Genomic DNA, 27,872 nt, shown 5'->3' with positions numbered 1-27,872 from the left:
GAAACTTTATTGATCCCACAAAGGGAAATTTAGGCATTACAGCAGCAAACTACAAGTAACAATCAGGCAACAAACACAACATATGAATGTCTATATAAATAAATAACGCACACAAAAACAGCAAATACATAGCAGCCAAAAGTGCAAAAACCCGAGATGTAGCTGCTCCAAAGTGACACGTGCAAGGATATGTAAAAAGATGACCTGGAGTTGGGTGGTTCAGTGTGAGGAGATGTAACACATATCAGTAGTATTACTAATAATATGATAATATTACTACTACTACCACCACTAATGATACCAGTATGACCAGTCTGAGCAGTGATGACTGCTGTTGTAGAATCTGATAGCTGCAGGGACAAAAGATCTGCAGAGCCGCTCCTTAGAACAGATTGGGTGGAGCAGCCTGTTGCTGAGGGAGCTGCCCAGGGCACAAAGGTACTCGCACAGGGGGTGGGAGGTGTTGTCAAGGTTGGCCCGGAGTGTAGTCATCATCCTCCTCTCACTCACCACCTCAAAAGTGTCCAGGGAGCACCCTATGACAGATCGAGCCCTGCTAATCAGCTTATTCAGTCTCTTTTTTTCTGTTGCAGCAATGCTACTGCCCCAGCAGACAACCGCATAAAAGATGACTGGTGCCACCACTGAGTCATAGAATGACTTCAGAAGTGGTCCCTGTACACTAAAGGACCTCAGTCTCCTCAATAGGTAGAGACGACTCTGGCCCTTTTTGTACAGGGCTGTGGTGTTCTCTGTCCAGTCCAGCTTGCACTTGATAGTGCCAGGGGAGTCACATGAATAGGTTGCCTAGAGGGGCTAGGAGACGGTAGTGTAGGAGGGGCATCGTTACTGAAGGTGGTCTGTGGACTAGAGTTGGGGCAGGAGTCTGGAGGTTGAAGTGAGTGTGGTGGCGGAGTGGGAAGGGGTAGCAGAGACATGTCACAGAGTAAAGTGGAGGTCTGAGGGGAAGGGTCAGAGTCAAACCTGTTGATAAACTGATTTAACCTGCCCAATCCACATCCCCCACCAGCTGTCCGCTCCTGGATTCTTTGTATCCAGAGATACTCTTCATGCCTCTCCAGACATAGCATAAGCTGTTCTGTTGAAGTTTCTCCTTCATCTTCCTCCTGTAGCAGTCCTGGTTTGATCCCACAAAGGAGAATGAACGATGGTTATATGATGCTGATGGTTGCATGTGGCTTAACTGTGTCCCTCCACTACTGTATTTTACCGTCAAATCTTACAGTAGCCAACGGTTAACATCTGTTCTTGGTTTTGGCTCCAAAAAGCATCAAAATGTATTTCACCGTATTTAGAAAGAGAAAAGCTACCTTACTGTTTGAATTTGGCTGTTTTTACATTTTTTTCCTTGGTTGGAACGGGTTCGCATGGATACAGACGTTTTCTAACATATTGTGATCCTAGAGTATCCTCCCCACTTAAGAGGGAAAGCCCACGCCTTTTTTTCTTGTGCTATACATTCTTGGTCACTGGTGCGTTTTTACGCACAGCCACACGATGAGCGTCTGGAAGTGTCGGCGCGCTCCCTTCACCTCCCTCTGCCTCTTTCTGCTTTTAAACATTTTGGGTCGAGGGTCGACTTTCGAGCTGACACTGCTTCACACCAACGACAACCATGCACGGATCGAGGAGACCAGCGTGGACTCGGGGAAATGTCCAGCCGGTGGTCCCTGCTTCGCTGGGGTCGCCAGGAGGTTCACCAAAGTGTCGGAGATCCGGAAAAAGGAGAAGAATGTGTTGTTTCTGGATGCTGGAGACCAGTTTCAGGGAACTGTCTGGTTTAACTACTATAAAGGCGCTGAAGCAGCGTACTTTATGAACAAACTAGGTTATGACGCTATGGTAAACATTCTTTTAATCGTGATTTTAAATGTGAATCAGAAATAAACATGACTGAACTGCGCGTTGGAAGAATGGTCATTAATTGAAAAAAATATTGAATCAGTTTTATAAAAATCCATGTTCTTTTTGTGTTCATAGGCTTTTGGAAACCATGAGTTTGACAATGGGGTGGAGGGTCTGATCCAGCCCTTCCTCCAGAATGTAAATTGTTCTGTGGTGAGCGCCAACATAAAACCTGACCAGACTCTGGCAACAAAACTCAGCGGCTACTACAAGCCATACACAGTCATCAGTGTGGGCTCAGAGAACGTGGCTGTGGTCGGATACACCACTGCAGAGACGCCATTCTTATCCATGCCAGGTAAAACATGTTCATCAACATCATATGGAAGTTAGTAAGAAAGTGTTGCATGCAGCACTTCATGTGCACAATGAGTTTAAGTTTTATTAGGGCAGTACCTGAGATTTTTCCTTCTGTTTAATGTTCAACAGATGCTATTCAATTCTTTTTAACCTTTATCAGTCTGTTAATTAGTCACAATTTATCTTTCTTCCTCTTTTTCTCACCACTATTTAGTTAATGTAAACTTAGTAAATTCCCTTTCTCTCTCTTTTCTGTGCTTAAGGCCAACACCTAAAGTTTGAGGATGAGGTGAAGGAGCTCCAAGTTCAGGTTGATAAGCTGGAGACTTTGGGCTATAATAAGATCATCGCCCTGGGACACTCTGGCTTTGATGTGGATCAAGATATCGCCAAGCGAGTGAGAGGAGTTGATGTTGTCATTGGAGGACACACCAACACTTTCCTTTATACTGGTAATTGTACTGTACTGTACTCTCCTCTAATTTATTTTGTTGGATAAGGTTTATATTAGTTGAAATTCACACTGGTAACTCTTAACTGGGATTGATTTTTATCAGAAATCTTTCTTACTTTTTTACTCTTTTTTAACTGTCACACTACACTCTATATATACTATACTATACTATATACAGTATATGTATATATAAGCACATATATGTAATGTGCTTCACAGATGCATGAAATAAGTTTAAAACTGTAAGAGCAGAAGCATGGTTTCCCTTACCTGTACCACTGCAACAGGAAGTGAGAAGCAGTGCACAGCAAACCTCAAACTGTTTCTCGCTGCAGGAAAGCCCCCATCCACCGAAGTGCCAGCAGGTCCGTACCCTTTCATGGTGACGTCTAATGATGGGAGAAACGTACCGGTGGTCCAGGCGTTTGCATTTGGGAAATACCTTGGATACTTGAAGGTTACCTTTGACAAAGCTGGGAACGTGGTAAAAGCTGATGGGAACCCCATCCTAATGGACAGCAGCATACCTCAAGGTAAACTGCAGAAGCAGCCTGTGCTTCAGTAATTACACACGGCCCATGTTAGACTTTGGTGCGTCACCACTTGAAAGGACAAAGTTAAAATCAGTCGTTAAATCAAATATAATGTTAAAATGACTTGATGTGATGTTAAGATATGTCAAGCCATGTCTGTCTGCATTTCTCAAGTAAATAAATAATTAAGTGTACATCCTGGAATAATTTTGGTAATTGATGATGTTTACACAGCTGCTGAAACAAAAGTTTGGACTTCCACCTTTAGATTATTCATTAAAAAACACCATGGAACAGTATAATGCATGCTCTGTCTGCTAAACTATTGCAGCTTTCTTGTGGTTTCATTTAAAATGCAATAAGCTTGTCTCATGTTTTCTTAAATCATTGTTTTCATAAGCTTAATTTTTTTTAAACTCTAAGACCCAGAGATCCTTGCTGACATTGAAAAGTGGAAGAAGGGCTTGGCTCAGTTCTCCTCACAGTACGTTGGGCAGACGTTAGTCTACCTCAATGGGACATTTGAGGATTGTCGATTTCGGGAGTGTAACCTTGGAAACATGATTTGTGATGCTATGGTAATAATTACAAGCAACCTTCAGTACATTCATTCAGCCAGCCATTCACATATTTTAAAGGTTTTAGCTGCTCACTCACTCTGTTGTTTACTTTATTAACCACGTGACAAAAGGATTTTTTTTCTGGCATACATGAACATGTTTTCTGTAACAGAGACCATCAACTTCACCCTGTTTGTAAGCTCAGATCCTGTCTGTGCATGTCCAGTGTTTAACATTAGAAGGGAATTCATGGAATTGAGAAGGCTGAAGGGATTTGGAGGGGCTGACGTAAATACCACTCACCAGATCTCCAGGAAGTCCCCAGTCAACATGTAACATTTTCTTTTCTATTGTGTTGTGTTGTCAGATTTATCACAATTTAAAGCATTCAAGTGAGCAGCAGTGGAATCATGTGGGCATATGCATGCTGAATAGTGGAGCCATACGAGCAGCTATAAACGAGCGCTACAACAATGGTACTTTAACAGATTTTTCTACAGAATAATGTAGAGTTTCACTACAAAGGCCACTTATTGTATTTGAACTGGCCGCAGCTGTTTTTATAATGTACTCACTCTTGCTCTTAGGTACCATAACTATGGAAGAGGTTCTCACGGTCTTACCATTTGGAGGAACCTTTGACTTGGTCCAGATAAAGGGATCAACAGTGAAAAAGGCATTTGAACACTCCATTCACAGATATGGAAGCATGTCTGGAGAATTTCTGCAAGTCTCAGGTGTCCTTGCGCTCCTGTGCTCATCTACCAACACTGTTTTATAATTGAGTGACTCTTAGAATAATATTAAAGGATATGGTTGGCAGTTTTCTGCAGTACCAGTCAAAAGTTTGGACACACCTTCCCAGAATGAGAAAGTGTATCCAAACTTTTGACTGGTACTATGTATTTTTCCTTTCTTTCTTTTCTTTCCTATCTATCCTATCTATCAAAAGCTTGATATATCATATTCTTATAGCCACAGAGCTCCATTGTTTTCCAAAAACTATTAAAACATGAGAATGAGCCATACTGTTGCACTGGGTTACCGCCCCAAAGATTACTGCCATGGTAGTTTGTTTCAGTGATCACATTTTCAGTCTCTAGAGAGTAGTTCTATGTAAGACAGATGCCACATATGCATGTGCGGGAATGTGGTTCTGTTTACAGAGCTTCACTAGCTTATTGTGCTACATATCACAACCTCTTGACTTTGTACTACATTGTAAATTTCTCAAAGATCTTCAGTACAAAGTCAAAAGCACTGTAAACGGAACTGTGTTCCCCCACACACGCAGTGGCATCTGCCGTACATGGAACTACTCTCCTGAGACTAAAAATGTGATCGCTGTTACTAGTCTTTGGAGCCATTTCTAAACAATCTAACATGCCTGCAGTCTGCATGCTGAAGGAAGATATCACCCAATGCAGCAGTGTGGCTCATTTATGCATTTCTAATAGTTTTTGGACAATAGCTGAGGTCTGCGGCACAGAAGAATAAGATATATCAGGCTTTGATACACACACAATACTTTCAAGTAGGATGAGTTAATTGTTGGTTTGGCTCTGCACATTTGTTGACAATAAGAAAAATATAGAAAATTGCCAACCTTATCCTTTTAACTAATAGCTTATCTTCTCTGTTCAGTTTTTGTATTCAAGAAGTAGTAGTCTGGATGAGTGTTAGATGAGAAGATTGATACCACTCTAATGTTTGTACGGTAAATATGAAGCTTGAATTACCTTAACTTAGCACAAAGACTGGAAACAGGGGGAAACAGCTAGCCTTGGTCTGTCTGAAGGTAACAATATGTGACTAACAGCACCTCTAAAGCTCACTTATTAACAAGTTATATCTTATTTGTTTAATCCACATAAAAACCACTGTGTAAAAACCATGATTTGTATTTCTACAGCGTGGGAAGCAATTAGCCTAAAACCAGGAAGCATTTGGAAACAGCTAAGCTAAACAGCTAACTATTCCTCTGTTTTACTTGTTACTAATGTGCATTGAGAACATTAATACTTAAGTAAACGTAACATTTCCATTGTTTTCTCTTTGACATTTCCAGGCATTCATGTGGAGTATGACCTCTCTAGGCCAGTAAACGAGCGTGTCGTGTCTGTGTCCATGCTGTGCACTAAGTGCCGTGTGCCCAAGTATGAACCATTGGACCTGGAGGAGACCTACACTGTGGTCATGCCTTCATACATAGTGGGCGGAGGTGATGGCTTCACTATGATCAAGGACGAGTTGCTAAAACACAACACAGGTGGGAAGCAGAGGTGGTTCAGTAATGTGATTGTGTGAGATGAGATTACTTGAAATGAAAGTTCCTTTTTGTTTGTAAGGTAAATGTGTTTAGTGTGATGTATAAAGACAGCCTATTTCAGTACTTCCAGAAAAATATCTACAAGCTGAGCAAGGAGACAGTGTTTGCCAACCAATGCTTTTGATGGACTCTGGGAGAATATTTGGAAGATAAAGTCAAATTGAATCATCAGTGCTTGTTATAGGGGATATATAGGAGTTTAAAGAGTGCAAAACACTTGGGAGGCATGTGAAATTTCTGTATTGACTACTAGACTTGCCACCACACATCACATTTAAGTGTCTTTGCAAAAGCACTTGAGAAGTGAATTTCCCAAACAGGTCAGCAAGAGCGCAGAGATGAAAGAGAGGAAATGGTTTTAGTCCAAACAATTCTTAAGGACAAGATGCTGCTTAGGCAGAAGCACCAAGTTTGAAATGCATTGCACCCAAAGTAGCTTCCGTTCCACTTTTTGTTTCTGCTTCTAAGTGGCTGAATTGTTGGTAATACCTGAACAAATTTAATTTCACAATTTGTTACAATTTGCCACAATTAAATGTCAAATCTCCTCATTAATTTCACATTTAAATGTATTTTGCACAATGGATGTGAATGCATTTTTGTTTGATGGAAGAAACCAATGACTGCAGCTTATCATATGGCCTAGGAAAGAGTGCCTGCACATACATTTAAGAAAGCCAGTTAAATACTATTATTATTTATTGAACTTACTTAAACTCAGTCTGGTGAGTATGTTTTGATATGGCTCTATACTGCAGCTGTCTCATACTTGCAAACACAGCTTGTAGCACTGTAAAGCACTGAGAACAGGTACTTTTAAACATGCGCAGAAAGGAGTAGTGCCAACATGGCTGAGGTGTCTGTTTGCATTTTCCCAGTAAACAACAACACACAGCTAGATGCAACATTAGATCACTTTTTAAAAAAAGACCAGAGCCACTGGGAAGCCAAGAGAGAATTGGCATCCTCAGGAAGATATGTCATTCCAACAGTGACGGCTCACATTGACCTGGGGAGAAGCAGCTGGCTGGAGTGCTAGGGGGGCAGGTGGTTATGATAGGGGTTGGGGAGGGTCGGTGCGCCAGTCATGGAAGCAGATATTCACGATATCTGCTTCCATGACTGGTGAACTCACAGAACACCAAAAACATCCGGAAGACAAAACAAGAGGTCATGAATCAGGCCCCTGATGATGGAGATGGAAAATATTTTTTAAAAACTAACCAAGCTGTTTTTCCCACCTCTTGTAGGTGATATGGACATTACTGTTTTCTCCAAATACATCACAGACATGAAGCGCGTGTACCCTGCCGTGGAAGGCCGGATCACTTTCAGGAACTCGGCTGTCTTTGCAGCCCACAGCCTCTTCTTGTTGCTGCAGGGTTTATGTCTGTCCCTGACCCTCTGATTGGCTTTGTGCAATCCGGGAAACTGTGATAAACTGAAGGGCAAGTTTGGAAACTCCTCTGGGACTTGCTTAACTGCCTTTCCATCTCGCTGCCTTCAAGGATAACAAGCAGACAACAGTAATCCCAGGTTCAGCCTCAGGGTAAGTTCAATAGCCAGACAGCATTTTTTCTAATCCCACGAATCAGCTGATGATTTAAACAGCTGTTTAAAGGAGTTCTGTACACTATTTTACACAAAAATGTGTTAGATGAACAACTTAAATATGGAAAAAGTATAGAAATAAAGTGAAATAATGTTGACTTGAAAGTGCATGTCATTTTAGTATCTGAAAAAAACTGAAAAAATACCCTCACCTTCTTATGAATGTCTAAAATCCAAGACAGTGTACAGACAATGCTTTACTTTATAGTATAAACTGCAGGGCAATGTCCAGCTTCTTGGTGAGATAGTGATCAGAGGGAAGGCTGTGGGACTGCTTGACCTCTGCCTCCACTCACTGAATAGCCATGAACTCCAAAGTGTTTATACATCTGAATTCAAATGAACTTACTTAAATTTAGTTCCAGTTCATTGGACACCACTTACTCAGAAAGTTAACACAGCACGGTTATTGTTTATAAAACCTTAGCTATTTGACATCAAGTTGTTCATCAAGTTCAGACACAAATGTATTGCTACACAGCAATATATTGTAAATATGAGCCTTAAATAAGCTGTCATTTTTTAATTTGTTTTCATGGGTGAATTATCTTTTTGAGAATCTGCCAGTATACATGTACGCAGAGAGAAGACACACTGAGGTGGAAGAAGTAAACACTTGTTCAGAATCTGTTAAACACTGAAGTTTTGCGGTTGTTAAACTGATATAACAGATATGTTTTTTTTATGTTGTAATTTTGTGTTATATGTACTACTGGGAAACTACTATGAATGTGTCAGTTGTAATCATCTTTGTTCATTTCAAAGTCATCTTTATAAAGTACTTTATTGTAAGTTTATCATAATAAATTGAAAATGGAAATGGAAGGTGTTCTCTCACTTTTTTGCATATTGAAAGAACAGCCTGTTGTGATGACAAATCAAAATGAGTCATGACTTTTGTGAATCATTTCATTTCATGTGCATAGAGCCATAGGCCTGCAATTAATGATTATTCCATCATTCCTTGTATCTTAGCTAATAATCAAGTTTTTATTATGTACTAAATTATGTTATTGAATCTATAGTATTTTAATGTATTTAAGTTAGTGAGCCAAGTACCATCTTAGACTATCTAATTAACTGTAACATATCTCATAATATAGTGCAATGACATCAAACTGGTGAAAGCAGCAAATCTCCAAATCAAATATTCAGATTTTTTACTTGAGTATCATTCAGCTAATCATAAATGGACCCAATTGGAGTACTAAGAGACATTTGCATTTAGCAGTAAACTAAATGTTAAGCTGCCACTTGGAATTACAGATGTCATAAATCATGATCATTCATTTAATTATAAACTGTAACATACTTAATTTTTTCCATCTTGCTTTTCTGTATGAAATTAAAAATAGTTCCTTTCCTCATCATTTCTTCCTGATTTATCTTTTAGCACAGTCTTTAAGATGGTATCACTACAGCCACTACAGCGTGGCTCTGAAAGCTTAGCCGAACATAACTGAAAATTTAAACACAGACATTAAGACATAAAATGCTTTAGAGGATAATAATGTCTGCACTACTGGCAAATTTTAAAGCATGTAATGGGAGTGTTACTATGAGGTGATGCAATGGTTTTACCATGTGATTTCACGCTCAGTTTACACTTAGACACTGTTTACTATTACAGTTAAAAATAACTACACAGGACACACTTCGGTTTCTCAGTGCAACACTGATGTATCATTTATTTTACACATTAAAAGACACATACAGCAGGAAAAGCCTAATGTTTTCTCGCTGTGACGGGTATCTAGATCAATACTGTACATGTAATCTACAGGTCAGTTTCAGGTAACCAGACCAAACAAAGTCTCTGCAGATGTGTAGATGTCAGCATGTTAGCTTGTGTCTGTTGGTCCATTTTACATCCATGGAGCCATCACAGACGTCTCCTTCTGTACTTGCTGAGAAAACAAATAATAATAGACATTCAATTATATATATATTCATCACTTTTAGTTATAGTTAATGTCTAATGGCTAAGGTATTAATTATTCACTGTTAACGTCACATCTGATTTGATAGTTTTAAATTCAGAATGCATGTTACTATTACAGCATCTATTAATTAAACCATGATTATATTGATCTATCTATCTACAAAAATATGTATCTTTATAGTGTACATCAAAAAGAGAAACACGCTTCAAGTGCAAAAAATACATCTAAACAACAAATACATCTTGAAAATGAATCTTTACGAGAACCCTGACTGCAATATTGTTACCTTATAACTATGGTTTCTTGCTCTAACATCATAACATGATTGATTTTTGATAATGTCCTCTAAACTGACACAATAATATGATTTAAAACATACCTAAATAGGATAACAATGTGTACTGTATATATTATAAGACTTTCAATCACTGAAATTGAGTCATAAAGACATACTTGCAAACTCATTTGAAGTTCTACTCAGTCATCTATCCTTCATGTTTCTTGAACCAACAAGTGCATTTGAATTATATTTTACAGATTTAACATTAAGCTATGATAACGTATCTCTGTATTTAGTTTTAGTGATCTGTCATTTGTGAGACATTAGCAAACAGTCACAGGTTTCAGTCAATGAATTATGCCAGGTGTAATAATCATGACCTTGCAGATATGATCAAAATCAGATGAATAAACATCATGTTTTGTCCAAATATATTCAGACTCTGCATTTCTTTAGAAACCAAGGCCAGCATCTGTTTACCTTGTTTAGTTCAGGAAAAAGTTCTTGAATAGCGATATCCAAAAGTACATATGTCAGCTGAGGGAGGCAAAAAATCAGGGAGAGGATGAAAAGCATTAAGGCTGGTGATTTTTTATATAGAAATGTTTACAGAAAATGTATTTCAAAACAATATACAAATGCTGAATTGCAAAGGGATTGACACTCAAAATACACAACAGATTTTAGGATTTTCCATCTTTCATGTTACATTATGAATAGTACAGACATACAGTATAGCAGAAAAAAGAGATTAATTCACTTTCTCTTCACACAATATCTGCCACAGCTTCCCTCAGGTCATTCTTCATCTTGACAAGAAAAGTTATTCAGCAGTGAGGTACAAAACATGCTGAAGAAACGAGGGAAGCGTTTTACATCTGAGGCGTGTGTGCATGTGTGTGTGATTGTGTGAGCAAGTGTCCTTGTACCTGTTTGTTGAGAACTGGCTGCTGCAGTCCGTCGAAGAGGAGACGCACCCCTTCATACTTGGCTTCTTCTCCGATACACTTCCCCAGAAAGTCTAAAGACAAACGGTTTATGAATTTCCAGCCCACACACAAAACTGACCACTTTTTCTTATATCTGTATATGTCTTGTAAGCGAAAAATGCTGACAGTAAACTGGCTTCCATACTGAATATATATATATATACCTGGAATATATCTCATCATCTCCTCAAAGGTCTTCTTCGCCCTCTTCTGCTTGTTGTGGACCGAGCGGGGCGGACTGCTCTCACAGAAAACAGTGTCTAGAGGAGCAGAGAATATGCACACCTCATTTAATGAGTGTGTGTAAAGGAATAGTTTAACATTTGAGGAAATACACTCCCAGAGTTAGACGAGAAGATCGACACCACTCTCATTTTTGTGTGTTAAGTCCAGAGCTGAACCCCAGCGGGTGATTAGTCTACTTTAGCATAAAAACTGGAAGAAGGGGGAAAACAGCAAGCCTGGCTCTGTCCAAAGTTTCAAAATATACCCACAAGCATCTTTAAAGTGTACTTTATGACAGATTGTCTCTTTTTATAATGTGAAGATAAAGAGAAATGTGGTTTTAGGGGGAGTTATGAGCTGTAACTAGTAATTTTCCCCTGCTTCTAGTCTTTAAGCTGTGAGAGTGACATTGATTTTTTTCATCTAACTCTCCCAAAATGTTATTTCATTGTGCATCTGCAGTGTACCTCTGAGCAGGGTAATGAGTGAGACTAGCCGGTGCTCCTGGACCACCTGGTTCAATTTGTACTGAAGGTAGTAATCTGTGTAGGCCTCCAGCGTGTTCTTGAACAGGATCCTTCCACCCATTAGCAGGTGGTGCAGCCAGTCAGGGATGTGGAAAACAACTCGGGCTGACAACCATGAAGAAGAAGGAGGAGATAACGATAAGGGGACATAGAGAGAGAGTGTGTTTGAGTAAATTATGGGCTCTGGTGTAATTGTCTAAGTCACAGATTCTTAAGGGAGTGGTGATCTCCCGCCTCACTACATTCACAGCTATGAACAGTTCACACATTGTAACAGGGTTTTTTTCTCATAATTACAATACAACGCCACCTTTCAAACATAGAAACAAAATCACATCATAATACAGATGTTGTCACATTATAACATGTGTGACAGCTGGTTTTCATCTTTGTTTTTGCTGTAATAGCTTCTATCTGCAACTGCAATATATTAAATGTGTTTCTGTGAGACATTTGTTGTCATTCGTTCAAACTGCTGATCAATGATTCACATTTCTACATGAAGTATTAAATCTGATAGTATAGCATTGATTTTCAAATTTAATATTTTTAATGAAGATGGTAATTATTCAGTTAAGTTAAATATTTTCTGTGCCAGCTAATATTTTTGTTTTTATTGAATTACTCTTTATGTCTTTGAGCTTATTTGTATTCTTGGTAAAGCAGGTTTATTATTCTTTCTTATGATATTTCAAGCTGGTCATGTAAAATAACCTCAAACTTTAAAACAAAAGTCTCAATGACAAAGAGAATGAATAAAATAATCAAATAAATGTAACAAATAATACACTGTGATGATTACAATAACAAACTCCAGGAGTATTTACTTACCCACATACATTAAGTAGTCATACACCCCTTCGACAGTGATCATTTCCATGAAGTAGTTCTGATTGTGTCTCTTCTCAGCCATTTCTGATCGGCTAGCATTGTTTTTGAACAGGTCATTGAAGAGCTGGGAGAGAGGGATTTATACATGTTTAGTCATTCGTTGACTTTTCTGTTCTGAGTGACTGACAGAGCTCTGCTGAAGTAAGAATGCAAAATGTGAAGATTGTAAAATTGCAATTAAAGGTCTTCCTGATTAAGTTTTTAAACGGTATGACAAGAGGTTAATAGCATTTGCCCCTGTATTTAGGGACAATGACACTGATTTGATCAAGTTATTGAGCCAGAAATAGTCAACACTTAAAATAAATTTAAAAAAATAAGTAAAATCAATTCGGCCTCTGGCAAGTTTTCAAGTTACATGCTTACAGCCTATTTGGCTGAAAAAGAGGGTTAAGGATGTCATTGCATGTCTGATCAGATTACAGTTTTGTAAACTACTTTAAACAGATGGGTCAAATTTTGGCGAGCCAGTTTGATACAAAAAGAGTTTGTATATACATGATGTCGTGTAAATAAGATAGGAGAAAGATGGTTAAGTCATTACTGGCTGAGAAGTTGCCTTTGAATTGTTTCTCTTTACTTCTTTGAGGTCCAGTTCAACTTCCCTTTTTTTTGAAGACAGATGGACCAGTTGATTACAATTCAAAACAATCGACACAGCCAAACTAACAGTGTAAACAGTTCCTACAGTGATTTCATAACTTTGCTTTGAAAACGCCATTTAAAATATGTCAATCTTGATTGGATTGTGAGAATGCTTTTTTGGCAACCTTTCAGAAACTAATTACAAAAAGATCCAACTGCAATCAAACAATGACATTCCTGAGGTCTGTGCTTGCTGGGAGAGAGAGAGAGCAGATAAAAGATGTAGATTATATCATTTCCTAACCTTTTTATCATTTTCTGAAGTGGGGCTGAGGATAGTGAGCTCGGGGCGGCTGGGTTTGGGTTTGGGAGATTCACAGGAGTTGAAGAAGGACTGAATGAAAGGCTCCAGATGCTGCCCTTTCTAACAGAAAAAAAGCAAATCAGACAATCTGTATAAGTTACAATGAGTGTGTTCTTTCTCTTTAAGATGTATTTGTCATATACAAGTGTTTAATGGACTGTTAAGGATGTCAGAATTACACAAGCGACTGCTTAAATTTGCAGTGATTTGGTGGGAAACATCTGTATTAGAGATAGAGAGAAATGGGGAACATTCTGCAGAGTCCCATACCACAAACACACACACAAACCACTAAAGAATGTATTACTTACCTCTTTTATCAGTTTGCTGGGAACGGACTTAATGATTTTCCCTGTGAAACAGAAATACTTTATCTCAGTGACGTATGGTATGTCACATTTTGCCTCTGTTCGAGACACATGTATCTTTTCACTGCAACCGAAGGTCAGACTGATCAAACAAATTCACAGTGTGTTTGACATGTTCTTTTGTCCAAACATAATCCATCTCACTGGTCTTTGTCACATTCTCTTACATCCCCGCTCAGCCAGAATCCGCCTCATACTATACCCAGGTTTACGTCCGGTAACATCTTGTCCAGGAACTGAGACTCCATGCTGTGAGGAGACAGGAAGTCGGCCAGAAGCTGACTGTTGCTCAGTTCTGGGTGCTGCAAAAGTTTCTGCAAATCAAACAGATTTATATAAGAACATAATTCAGAGGACCTTGGATCAAACCAGCAGCTTTTCAATATATTTGACATTAGAGGCAAAGTTGAGTAAAAGCAGGGACCGTATATTACTCAGGTTGCCATGTGAACACAGATGTTTTACTCATTTTGTGACAAAACAGACTTTTTTTCGAAGACCATACCAGTTATTCTGTATGTTTTATCATTACCGACCATTTTCTACAGAATACCATTGGCTTTTAAATGTTTTTTTAGCCTCTCAAGTAGCTTTTGCAGTCCATTAATTTCAGTATGCTATAAAAATCCCCTTACAGACACTTGAAACTCATTTAGATACCTATCTCAATCCATCACAGTGAATAATTTGATTTTTTGTTTCGTTATGATCTTGTTTTAATGCCCTTGGGAGCATTCAGGAACTGTTTCAAAATGTTTTCCTTGAAAATGCATTCAAGGTCGCTCCTGTTCTGACACATCTGGCAATTGTGAGGCTGCTGCCAACAACTGGGACTTTGTGAGGAATGTGAGAGTGAGAAATAAATTCCAGAGATCAAACAATCTGTGGTGATGAAATTAATGTGAATTTCAAATCTCAAATCAAGTTAGAGTGTCTTTGGATGTGCTGCTAAAAAGAGTCTTTAAAGTGAAACCTGCTTCCAACAGCAGAGTCTCAACTTTCATTTTCTCTTTGTTTTGAAAAACTGCAGCTGCAGATAATTTCTTCTCTGGTTAGAACAGTGATCTAACCTGACCATGGTGCTGACATACAGCATGCCTAGTTCTTCACAATTTCAAAATGAACACTTTTAAAGGTTATTTTCTGAAACCGGACATTGTGTGTTCCTGTCAGAACGATGGAACAAATGCTCAAAAAATTGACAGTGTCTCAATTTAATCTTGATGTCTCGTCACTCCTGGTGCTGCCTGTTCAGCTAAATGAAAATGAGCTGAAAGATTTGTCTGGAGCAGAGCTGTGAGAGTGTGAGCACATGTTAATCCCTCTTGGTCTGAGAAAAAATGGTATTTAAAGAATTACAGTACTGCACTTAACCTTTTATATTATTGTGTAACCATGTAATGCGAAAATGGGCTAAGGCTTGTATTTCTACTACACAGATTTTAGAGTGAATGAACTCCTGGCTTATCTCCATCCTACTCTACTTATCTATACAGAACATGCAAGACTTGTTTCCTATTTGAATTAGCCAGTGCTTGGTGGGAAACTGGCACATGTTCAGAACCTGACTACAGTTTGCTTGACAAATATATGCGCCTACTTTCATCACAGAGAGATCAGAGTAACAGCTGTATGTTTTAAATATCTTCACCCCTCATCACAGACACATTGGATAATTCTGGCTCATTTCCAGACCCACCAGTCGGGCTGTCTAGTAAAATTCATAAGCAAAAGATCTCCTAAAACATCTACCTGAAGGTATTCCTGGAACTCCTCCCGCTTTGATGTAAGAAACTCGTAATTCTTGGGACCGATGATTCTTTTGGAAGGCAGTTGTGCATCTGGAAATGATCCTACAGAGGGTGTAAGATTTCACAGAAAAAAACATTGTTTTTTATTTATTTCTGAAGAACAAGCATGTCCATTTATTTCAAAGGGAAAATAGAGGTTGTGTGGTTTCCGATATGAGTTGCTGAATGATGACAACACAGTCATTGAACACATTAAACTTACTTGACTTCTAAAACAAAGGTTCGCTTGGAAGTAATGGTCTGTGAATTCAGGGAAATGTGTGACACCATTTTAGTAGGAAATATCTTCCTTATGACAAGAAATGAAAAAAGAATAGTGCGGAGGCCCTCTAATATGCAAACTTACCATGAAACTCAGTGAGCTTTGACTCGAGGACATAGAACTCCAGATATCTTCTGTACACAGACCAATGCTCAGTCTCATGTCCCACTGCAGTCAAACACAAACAGAAAAAACATAAAGACTTAACAAACGAAATCTGACCTCATTTAGCGCATTATCACTGCCACATGAGGCAACTATGCATGTTGAGAAGAACTGTTTTGAACTTAAGTCCTACATAAAGATGTAACAGGGTCAAACTCAGCTTTCTCCTTTTCACAGCTTTTTCTTACTTGGATATTTTACTCTTATAATTTGATTTGTTTGTGCGAAAAATTACTACATCTAGCACTTCAATGTCACTGGGACAAATCTATGGGGTCTCAGTTATTGGCAAGAAGATGCTCTTATCAGTTTTAAATTAAGATAACAAAATGTATTTTTTACAGTTAGATCATTACAGCAAATCTAAGCTTTAACTGACTTGAAAACCTAAATTCTCAGTAGAAAGTTACTGGATAGTTGGTGGGTTGTTTGCTAATGTTGAAGGCTACTGTCACTCAAATCTGATCAAACCACACCCATATTTTTTATTTTTCAGGGGCTTTAAACATTTCTGTGAATACAAACTTACAGTAATATGATACATTATTGGTCAAATCCTTATTCTGAATGCATGAAAGATAGCTAATTCTAATATATCATGTAGAAAAGCACAATGACCTCTCTCAGCTGACACAGTCAGACAGAAAGGCCCACTCAGCCTCACCTGCCTTCCGGTCATTGCGCTCCACATCAATACAGAACACAGGAAACCTCTCCCTTTTCACATCGTCGTCATAGAAATCAATGTAAGGGATGGTGATGTTCCAGGCTGAGAGGTTTCGGGGGGTGCTGGGGGTGGAGGCGGCCTCTACTGGGGAGTCATCCTCCAGGACCATCATGGCTTCCTCAACCTTGAATGGACAGAAGTGAGAGGGGTCAAGGTCACTAACAGTCAGCATCTTCAGAAAGAATAGAACCCAGTCAAAACTCCTACTTTTGAAGTGCAAAACACTGCAGGTAAAAACAGTGTAAAGAAAATAATTACAGTGGCAACACGGCTAATCTCAAGATCACCACTGGCTGGACAGCTGTGTCAATAAATCTTTCAAAAAAATGTTAGCGGAATTTCAGCCACAAATGAAGGAAATGCTTAAGAAAACACAGGATATCCACTTAACAGTAGGTACATGACAGGTGATTAAAGAAATATTAGCAGACATTCTACAGTTTTACAGTATGTGTGGAACATTATATCTGCACATGATATCTGTGGTTGATTTTCCTACACACAACAATTGTAAAATAATTCAAAACAGCTGAGCGCTCCCTTTCAAGAGATAAGTAAAAGTCTTCTGATCAGAACTCAGTAACACACCTGTTCAGTTTCTCTGGAGCATTTTCATGTCAGTATCTGAGGTGTTTTCAGAGGAAAATACTCTTAAGCCCCACACAACCCTCTGTTGGCTGAGCATGAAATCTCATGCATTGCTCAAACCCATGGAATCGCTTTTTTAAGATACATTTTCCATTTGAGGTGACGTAATGTATGCCATAAAAAATAACAAATGATTAAGCTTTCATAGAACGCAGAACAAGCAGATATATTTTATATATCTGATTATGTTTAAAAAGTGTGCAAAAATGTTTTGTCCAACTAGTCAACAAAATGTAAGGGTTGTACTGGAAACATTTAAGTTCAACTGGTTCTTCAGAAGAGCTTTCTTGGATCAAGTAAATATTTCAGGAAGCCAGACAGCAGTGATCCAAGAGTATAACCTGCAATATCATCAAAACAGAAATCTCTGGAGTTAACACATGGGAGACAGATTTGGTGAACGGTATGGCTTTCCTTTCTTTGCTTACCAACACCCCCATGTGGTGACTGCAGTATTAGTGCAGACAACTGCTTTTGCTTAACTTCCTTTTACAGAAGCTTGGCTGTTTACAATATATTCAAAATTGGTTGAATTTTATGTCATGAGATCCTTTTTTTCATTCTGAAGTAATGACTTCAAGTTAACATACAGAATGAGTTCACATTCTTTCATATTTTCTTTGTGAGGAACACAAAGCAATGGAGGGTTTTAAGGGCCGAAACTATATATATACACATAAATAATTATATAATTAAATGTTTAAATAAAAGAATAAATATATAATTGTATAATACAATGCTTAAATAAATAATTATATAATTGAATGCTTAATTGTCACCATAAATAAATCAAAATTAAATTAGACATTATATCTGTAAATGTTTTATTTATTTGTGTATTTATTTATTCATTTATACATGTATATATTTATAAATTTACACATTTGTATATTTATTTATTCATTTGTACATTAATGTATTTATTTACTTATTCATTTATCCACACATGAATTATCTATTTATAATTTTTTTAAATAAACTTTCAATTATAGTGTAACTTTCTGCAGCAAAATAAATAAATCTTTCAAATCCATCCATCAAAATTGAGGGGGCAGACTTTGCCCTGCGATTGGTGGTTTGAATTGAATCTACTGCTTGTGCCTAATTTAAGATGGCAGCACCCGGTGCGGATCTTAATGAAAACTTGCATGCTACAATGGTAGATGTGTTGTCTGTAGCTGAACAGATGGAAGCAAATGCCATTTCCTATGTTTTTTTAGATCAGATTGAAGGCTTCGCTGAATGAACTGGAATAATATTGGCCCTGACTGACACAGAAATTAATGAAGCTGTATTCACAATCCCAGATCCTGCTGGGTCTGTAATACTGTTCATTCACCAAGGATGAAAATACTGGAATGAAAGACATTTTATCCAATATAAACTTTGACATCTGAAGGGCTGTTTTCAGTCTGAATACAGCCTTTAGTATGAAGGATACACACAGAACTGTTAGATTTGTGTTTAAATCTAGACTCTGGTATAATAGAAAACTAAGGAAGTATTATAACAAAACACTCTAAATAATCTAAAACTGAATGTTTAGATCATTTCTAGTTCAGCCTCACCATATCATCCTCTCCCTCCACCAGCCCATAGGATGGCAGCATCGCTCCCTCCATGGTTGTGCTCTTGAACACCCCTTTGATCTTACTGCCAATGCGGCTGATCCCAAAGGACTCGCCCCTCTTTGACGTGTTCCTGCAGGCCAAAGAGGGAGGTTATTAGACAATGCTTGATGGGGGAGATCTGCATGGCTTCAGCAAAGCAAATGCAGCTTGAGAGAGGCGACAGGGGAGGAATCGTAGAGGAGCGGATGGGAAGAAAGGAGCAGTGTACTGCATCGGTATTATGACAGTACATGAGAGGGGGAGAGAGCTAAGGTAGCCAAACCCAAGCCAAAAATATCACTTCACAGCCATCTCACAATGAAATGCCTGGGTTGGTTAAACGCTGCCAAAAGCAAACACAGCACATGGCAGTGAGCAGTGATTTCATGAACAGATTTTCAGTGATCACAAACATCTTGGATGATCCAGTTACCAGTCAGCCAGGAAAGGCACACAGCATCACAGGTGTTCTCTGTGAGTGCCTGTTAGATTAAGTGAGATAAAAAACCACCATATTTCTCATGGTGATATACCCAAAACACAAGAAACTGAACATTGAAAAGTCACTGCATTGTCAAAAATCAACAGGCAAATCTTTTGCCTAAACAACACAACAGGAAGGAGGAGGAGGAAGGACACATGACATATAAACCAAGGTTCCCATGCATTCGTCTCACCATGCAAGCAGCTGGCTGGGACTGGGGTCACGTATGGGGGGAAAAGTGGACAGCATGACATCACACTGAGAGACCTGTGACAGACAGATGGACCCTGACTTACTTGGGTGATGAGTGGCGGTGGGATAGCGAGCCGTATGGGAAAGTTGTGAACGTGGACTGGGCATGGAGGGAGTTAAAGGATGCAGGTGAAGAGCTGCCAGAGGCGGTGAACAGTGAGGATGGGGACTCGGGGCTCCAGTCCCAGGAACTATAAGCAGAACAAGGTCACGTCCCCACGGGCAAAAGGAGGGAGAGGACCGTGGATCATACGGGGGCAGGCAGTGTGGTGGTTACAGAATCAGAGTGGACATTCAGTCACACACACACACACACACACACAGAGCACGGTGGTGGCAATACATAGATGGAATAACGGGCGGACAGACGGACAGAGTGGAAGGGGGTTACTGAACCGCAGACATGGAGTGAGTTTAGGAGCCATTATCTATTATCTCTTCTGTCTCCTTTGAGTGGAACAATTCATGCTGCTTTGAAAACTGCCTTCATAACAAGATTATTTTCCAAACCAGATGGAAGAACTGAAACATTAAACCAAACTTCCTTCTTGAAGTTCCCTTAATGTTTTTTTTTTTTTAAATAAAAGAAAATAAAGCCAAAACAAAACCTTCCTAAACTAAGGTTTTATATTACATGTGTTGAGCAGCAAAACTCTTGATTAGCTCCATTAACATATAATTAATGATGACTCATGCTGTGATTAGCATGATTAGCTGATTAAGGTCACTTTTCTCAATCTTCTCTCATTTGCATTTACAGCACAAGTACAAAATATAACACATATTTAGTGTGTGAAATTAGATCAGCAATAAAATTAAATATCATTATCGTATTCTCGCCTAGTGCTCATTGAATTGAACCTCTGATTGCAGCAGGTCCAGGGAAGTCTGAATTTGTTAAAAAGGCAGTACATCTTCCTCTGTAGACCAGTCAAGCAAGAATGAAGTGTCTTTTGTATCTTGCGTGCAGCAGCACTGTTCAGCCATCCACTGTTTTTGATCAGCACACTGATGCCTTATACTCACCGGATGTCATCCAAACTGAGGCTATTTCTGGAACAATATGCACAAGGAGTTAGTGGCAGGGCCCCGTGGCCACATACACACCGCACCCCGTGATAGAAACATGACAGTTGTTCCCTGGGCTCGAGTCGCTTCACTAATTTAAGTGCAATTAAACCACACATTTGAAACTTCTCATGTTTTTATAGCTAATTTAGAGCTTGTTTTGTTGTGAATTCATATTAATATTTGCAGATGCATGCTATATTCTTCAGACACAGATTAATAAAAACAATAAGTATAAATTATCAGTAAAATTCAGAAAGCTTAAAGAAACTTAAGTTGCATGTGGGTTCAAACACAGCAATCAATTTTGTGCCCCAAAAAATAAACTACCTTTGAAGCATCCTGTGTTTTCCTTCAGTGTTTATCAGTCTAATCTAATGGCAAACATTACAGTCAAGCTTTTCTTTTGTTTCACATACACACACATGCACACGCACGAGCACACGCACACGCAAACACACACACACACACACACACATACACACATACGCACACAGAGACGAGTGGTACAATGGCACATACCTGCTCATTTTGGAATTCCTGGCAGGGGACTCGGCCCCTCTCAGAAGCTGGCGGAAGTACTGCAAAAGGACATGGAAAAAGGAAATAAATGTTTGTATACAGTTTGAGGCAATCCAACACTGCAAGTATACAAGCAACATTAAAGACACTGTACAATGCTCTGTATCTATGTAGTGACCTCTTCATGCTTTAATAACAATCATAACTGCACTTTTTTATCACATTATCCTATCGTCTTATTTTCCAGACACACTATTCATGCGGGGCAGTGGCCTGCTGTGGACAATGGCTGCACACCGGTCCACCCAGCTGTATTCATTGAAACACCCTCTGAGGGGTGAAATTTGGCTTGGCAGCTTGGCATAATGCCAGTGTCGGCTCATTGGCCAGTTGCGTGTCTAGTATTGATGACACGGCTGATAGCGGTTGGTGGCTGAGAGATCGGAAGAGGACTGCGCAAAAAGGGTCAGTGAATTCACAATCACTTCTAACTCCAGCGTTTTCCAGATATAGTTTTGTTAATTCTGAGATGATCAAAATTCAAAAGCTAGAAGATATTAACATCTTTTGTGCTGCAGCAACCAAATTATGAAAGAACTGTATCTAGGAATCAGAGCATGACAAACAGATGTAGTAGAAATACAAAAAAGGTGATTAATAAATTGGGTCAGATGTCAGGGCAGTTGACAGCGAGCTGAGTGATTTATTTGATGGTTTAGATGCTAACCTCATCGCTGTGACAGAACATAGGTGTGAAAACATTCTCCAGGAGGGACAGGACGTGCTCATAGGCTTCAAACAAACATCTCATGGTCTGCAGTTTCACCACCTCTGAATACAGACCCTCAGCAACTGAGGAAGTACAAAACAAAAAACAAACAAACAAAAAAACTTCATAAAATCAAAACATTTCATAGGTTATATATGCAAATATTAATTATGGTATGTCACATACTGTTGCGTATTTCTTCCACAATAAAGGGGTCGAAGCGGATCTTGTCGACGCTCTCGTCCAAACAGTAGGTCTCATAGATCTTCTTCACCTCTTCGTGAAGCATCATCTTCTCAGAGTCAGACAGCTCTGGGCACAGTATCCTATCGTTGAACTCCTCTGAGACGTTAAAAGAGTCAGACATCTCAGTCTCATTGCGTAAGGACCTTTAAGAATGCATAAATGTGGTATCCGAGAGTGCCAAGGTTATGGACAGCCAGAGTTTTGCTGATGATTTCAGATTGACTGTGAATGGACGGTAGGTGATAGAATAGTGGGGGTTGCTTCTATTCAGGTCATTCTCTGCTGTAGAATAAATTGACAGCTACTGCCACTTACAAGTTCTTAAATATATATAAACCAAATAGGATACCTACTTTACCAAAGTGCTACAACTTATTTTGAGTAATATTTAGAATTTAAAACCTAAATTTCAGATGATGTTAGTCTCAGTGGTGGTGGGACACAAGATTTGCGATGCATCGAATGACTTCAATCAGTACGAATAACAGCTTGACCTGCAAACATAAACACCTGAAAGGACTGGGACACACTTACCGACTGCAAGGCAGAACTGGAGCACGTGGACAGCCCCCTCTTGCTTCAAAAAGTTCATGAATCGGAAGAGAAGGTCTTGCTGTTCTCTGATTTCCTTCAACTCCAGCTTCAGCACCTTGGTGAGAGAGAGAGAGCAGTAGGGGATGTCGTAATAGAAATTACAGTTGACAGCTTCTTCTTGCCTCTTAAGAACCTCAGTGATATTAAGTTAAAAAAACACTCAGTCTGTATATTGTGATTATGTACTAGATATTATTGCATAAAATAACTAGTGGCTTGTTCATGAGTCAGTGATCAGAGATGATATACAGTTTAAACTTTGATCTGAGGATACACTTACTGAGGGCTTTTTGTTGCGAATATCAGAGTATTTTTGCAGGAAAGGAACCAACGTTGAAGTTGGCTCTGTGGCTTCTTCAGGCTGGAGGGAAAAAAATAGATCTTATTCACTCTAAAATCATGTTTAAGTACACAGAATGCAAATTGCGCTGCCTGTGCACATTAAAAGCTACTTACTGGAGAGTTGTCGATGAATATCAAAAGTAAAAGATTCACTGTGTCCTGAAATGAAAAACCAGCAGTCAAAAAAATAATATAGCACACAGTAATCCTTACTTAAAGCAAACATTTCTTGTTTGGTGTTCTGATGAAGTAAAATGTTTGTGTGACATTTGCATGCTTGTAGTAAATAACACTGATTGAAAGGTTTAGTAAATACTAATCAAATATGGTCTTGGACTGACAACACTTTTGGCTTCAGAAAATCAGTCCTTAATGTGTCTACACTCACAGGATCAGCCAAGTAGTCCATTGAAGGAAGGAAGACAGAACCAGCCAAGACTTCTCTTATCAGGAGAGTAAGAGATCTAAGAGGAGCGACAGCAGGAAAGCAGGAAAAAAAGAAAATGAAAGAGTAAAGAATGATCCTTATCTACTTTTGACAATACTGTCAGACTTTCTCCTTTGAGGGATGTTAAAGTATACTGATGCTGTGATGTTTTGTGACACATTTTGACTAATATATGGGAAGGCTGTATGGCCTTTACTGTCACAGCAATAAGTTACCTGCAGTCTGTAGCCTTGGGTGGCAGGATGTAGGGGAAAAGCATCTCTGTGAGCTTCCTGAGGTAAAGGAGCTCATCTCTGCGAGAGCGGAGTGCTACATGGAGGTCAGGACCATATTCCTCCAGTGCGGCTTGTTGAAGGAACTCTGTGTTCTTTACTGCAGAGGAGAGCAGAAAGAGTTAGCCTTTTATACAATGAACTACAAAGAAAATGACTCAGTGTGTGATCATAACAGCAGTACCTTTCTGTCTTGCTTTGGTAATTATTTCAATGTGCTTCATGGAAACTTTAAGAAGCTTTTTCGTGATGAGGGATGCAACATCAACCTGGAAGAAAATCAAATGAAATTACTTTACAATTATACATGTTAAGTTAAACAGCATCCCAAGATTTTAACTCCATACAGTCTGATTTGTCACCTTCTGGGTTCGACGGACCAACACAGCTGCGAAGAAACGCAAAGTCACTCTCAGCTCGTCAACAAACGCCTCATCATCTGTGATGTCTCTGAAAAAGAAACACTTTACAGTCACTAAATAAGATACATAATGACACTCTGATGTATAACGGAGAGGCAACAAATAAAAAAGAATGACTTACCTATACCATGGATACACAAAATTTTCCAGAACAAGCTCCAGAATCTAGAAAAAAAAATAAAACAGAAGTGGATTATGAGATAATTTAGACATTTAAATAATAACTTCAAAAATATGCTTCATCCACGTATGCTTTACCTCTGAAAGTGAAGCATCCACCTTAGAAGGAACTTCCAGGTCAAGCCACGGTTGATAGTTTTCGAGTAATAAAGTCGGTCTGTCATAAATTGAACAAACAAAAAAAAATCACTGTGTAATACAAAGAAAAAAATACATTTATCCTGTCTTAACACTAGAGGGCAGTGCAACTTCTCCCATTAGTTGATGATAAACAGTATGTAACAGTATATCATTGAGCACATGGAATGTATGTTGACAAACCAAATGCAATAAGATTAAGGCAAAATAATGTAAAAATCCTCTCTTTAGTGAATCCAGATGGGTGTTTGACTCTAAATTAATCAGTCTGCTTCATTTTTACCCTTTTTTTTAGTCGCACAACAGGATGGGCAGTGGCATGGTCACATACTGCCAGAGAATATCCAGGTGTACGCAATGCCCTCCTGTGTCTTTCTGCAAGGCTGTTGTTAACATAAATGTTAGGGTCACAACAAAAAAAACCCTGTTTTTCAATAACCACTGCACCACACCATAACCAGGTAACTCACCTGTGCCTTTTGCATTTGATTTTTCCACAAACAGCACAGCTGTGGCCCAGTGGAAACAGTTCCTGCTGGTATGACTGCAACAGAGAGTTAACACACATTAACATATACAATACTCTTTTTCTTGCTCAGGATCTATTACACAGGCAACTTATATTATGTGAAATCATTAACAGACCATCCCAAAACTCAGCGAAATTATTCATGTAAAGGTATGAAGTCAAAACACTTTGGAATTTAATTTTATTACTATCACCCAGCTCTATTCATTCATTCTTGCTTTCTGACCTACCTTGATCTTTGGTTTGATGGAGACTAGGATGTTGGGCAGCAGTGACTCAGGCCCCAAAGAGCAGTAGAAAGTAACAACACCAGCCAGGAAGGACCAAAATACCATCATTATATGAATATATCTGTGAAAGCAGAGGAAACATTCTGCTTTTGAATATCTAAAATAAACACCACATAATTCACAGGAAATAGATGAAGGTGTCAGGGATGTCACATGCAGTGGCATTAAATAGCTACTGTGCTCTTCTAACCTGTTTAAAAGCACAGTGGACAGCAGCAGGACCAGAAGCAGAAAGCAGAAGACTGGATACTGTCGGCCCAGCTCTCTGAGCAGGTCCAGCTTTATCTTGCGTCTTATTCTCTGCAGACAAGCCCTGATGCATCCCATGTTTGTTGTTTTGGGAGCCTGTGCGCATCTATAGCCTACTGCATATTACTGTAAAATAAACAACGCATTACGGAGCGACTGTTAAATAAACAAGGGCGTGTAGCAGCGACACAAAAAGCTCTAAATAATGACATTTGACATTGCTGTTTACTTTTTCATACCAAGCAGGTTGCAGTGATTTCATTTGTCGAGTATTGCACTTACTGTAAATGTACGGTGGATGTCATGGGCCAATTTTCACTGTAATGTTATTCCATCAGCGACCATCATGAATTTGCAGAATAAATACGCAGGCTGCCTGTTTGAAGGATCAGCGCAGGCTAGGTGAGGTGCCGTACACAGCTGTAAACCACAGCAGGATTAGCGGCAATTACGCAGCATCATCTGTGTATACGCTCTGCTAAAGCTGAGGCAATGTTTAGCTAATGGCTACGGTGCTCGGGTTGTCACTTCTGTCCATTGCGGGGCAGCGCTCGCTGTCTGAGGCTTGACAGCGCTGGAGACGCATGATGTCACCTCCGCTCCTTTCACAGCAGCTAGTAACATACTAGCCGCTGTAGTAAACAAGCACACTCTCTCAAATGAATTAGCCAAAATGAACGACGTTTCCTGACAGAGTGGACAGGATGTGATGGGAGTGGTGGGCCTTATCCGCCGAGTAAAATTAAAAAACATTTTTCCTCAAATAACGGACTCGAAGCGCAAGCGCCGACGCCACTGTATGGTTAATAGCATACCATGTCAATTTACCGAAGAAAACTACACATGGAAACCGAAATTGTCATCCATTTTACGTTTTTTTCTAGCTAACATGGAGGGGTTAACCGCCAATTAATGAGTTCCGCTGTAGTAACCACATCGATACTGTTGCTATGGTCACCTGCAGGAAAGAGTGAATCAACCGTTATACCGAACGACATGTTTCGTCCCACGGTCCGGAAAGATTATTTTCGCAATTAATAAGTCACAAACACAATTTTCAAGTATTAATGGCCCCACTTGCGGTTATGGCAATACAGTGACTGTATACGAATTCATTATCAAGACTTAAGTGGGACTAAAGACGTTTAAAAATAACGTGAATCAAACAATATCAGTCTTCTGGTGTGATAGGTAGATTACTGTGCTGGCATGAAGTGACCGAAAGACCTACTGCAAAGAAATAGTTTAGTGGAAGAAAGTTATGGTCAAAAGTCCTTGAAGGACACAAAGCTGCTCTCCGCATTACAAAATATAGGCCACAGCTATATGATTTAGGGCACCCATCCTTACTAATCATTGTGGTTACACTGGTACAAACGGGGACCCAACAAAGTGTGACTGGCCACAAAATAACCTTGATAAAATTTTTGATTTCATATGTGCCAAATAGCTGTTAGGTCTTTATTTTCTTTAAATGGACCATTTTAACACTCTGCAGTTGTAATTAATAGCATTAATAACGGCTGCATCCCATTTAGTTTTGCTCCTGGGACACTCAAACCTATTAAGCCTTAATGACTTAATTAGCTTCACCTGTGCTTTCCCTACTTAATTGACGAATCAATTAAGCAAGGCAATTAAGCTGCTGTGAAAAACATTTCTGCAACATTTCATACATTTGTTGGATTACATTTACTGCTCATATAATTGTAAATTCCTTTATTTAAATATACATTACTCACTTGGGTTCCTTTGGAGGCCTTAATCTCCTGTACTTTTTATACATTATGTATTGAAGTGTTACTGGGAGTATGTAGAAAATGGCTAATGACTCAAATTGTACCATTAGTTAAACAATGAGATTAACAAAGCTAATCACTTCATTAAAATAAGTGAAAACAAAGACAACATGTATGGTTTCAAAGATGCCAAACTGGATCAATCACCAGTTAATTGACA

The 27,872-nt window shown here is 39.0% G+C and overlaps 2 protein-coding genes across 5 annotated transcripts; one reads left to right on the top strand and one right to left on the bottom strand.

The window, feature by feature from the left end:
• The first annotated feature begins 1,355 nt into the window (after positions 1 to 1,355).
• Positions 1,356 to 8,471, top strand: LOC121881068 (snake venom 5'-nucleotidase-like). The gene is made up of 9 exons (XM_042388716.1): positions 1,356 to 1,863; positions 2,002 to 2,224; positions 2,490 to 2,678; positions 3,016 to 3,213; positions 3,637 to 3,791; positions 4,141 to 4,249; positions 4,361 to 4,510; positions 5,842 to 6,042; positions 7,353 to 8,471. Exons 1-9 carry the CDS (start codon positions 1,519 to 1,521, stop codon positions 7,508 to 7,510), a joined length of 1,728 nt encoding a protein of 575 aa, XP_042244650.1. The 5' UTR covers positions 1,356 to 1,518; the 3' UTR covers positions 7,511 to 8,471.
• Positions 8,472 to 9,372: 901 nt separating this feature from the next.
• Positions 9,373 to 27,818, bottom strand: LOC121880782 (sorting nexin-14-like). Of its 4 annotated transcripts, none has more exons than XM_042388299.1 (30): positions 26,196 to 27,818; positions 25,855 to 26,039; positions 25,605 to 25,725; positions 25,316 to 25,389; positions 24,786 to 24,864; positions 24,649 to 24,692; positions 24,468 to 24,555; positions 24,290 to 24,374; positions 24,049 to 24,205; positions 23,774 to 23,849; positions 23,500 to 23,544; positions 23,324 to 23,404; positions 22,984 to 23,098; positions 22,390 to 22,545; positions 22,162 to 22,286; positions 21,435 to 21,493; positions 20,871 to 20,897; positions 19,067 to 19,199; positions 16,788 to 16,974; positions 16,043 to 16,126; positions 15,638 to 15,738; positions 14,088 to 14,199; positions 13,829 to 13,869; positions 13,458 to 13,577; positions 12,509 to 12,632; positions 11,618 to 11,782; positions 11,090 to 11,185; positions 10,866 to 10,957; positions 10,417 to 10,473; positions 9,373 to 9,620 (listed from the first exon to the last, which is right to left on the bottom strand). In XM_042388299.1, exons 2-30 carry the CDS (start codon positions 25,989 to 25,991, stop codon positions 9,579 to 9,581), a joined length of 2,823 nt encoding a protein of 940 aa, XP_042244233.1. In that variant the 5' UTR covers positions 25,992 to 26,039; positions 26,196 to 27,818; the 3' UTR covers positions 9,373 to 9,578. The 4 variants fall into 4 exon arrangements, with proteins under 4 accessions (XP_042244233.1, XP_042244231.1, XP_042244235.1 ...); XM_042388297.1 differs by lacking the exon at positions 20,871 to 20,897 and adding an exon at positions 19,889 to 20,035; XM_042388301.1 differs by lacking the exon at positions 20,871 to 20,897.
• Positions 27,819 to 27,872: the final 54 nt, after the last annotated feature.

Source organism: Thunnus maccoyii, chromosome 16 (genome assembly GCF_910596095.1).
Source record: "Thunnus maccoyii chromosome 16, fThuMac1.1, whole genome shotgun sequence".
Classification (NCBI taxonomy): Eukaryota; Metazoa; Chordata; class Actinopteri; order Scombriformes; family Scombridae; genus Thunnus; species Thunnus maccoyii.
Note: the sequence above shows the minus strand (reverse complement) of the source record. Positions and strands in the feature narration are given on the sequence as shown.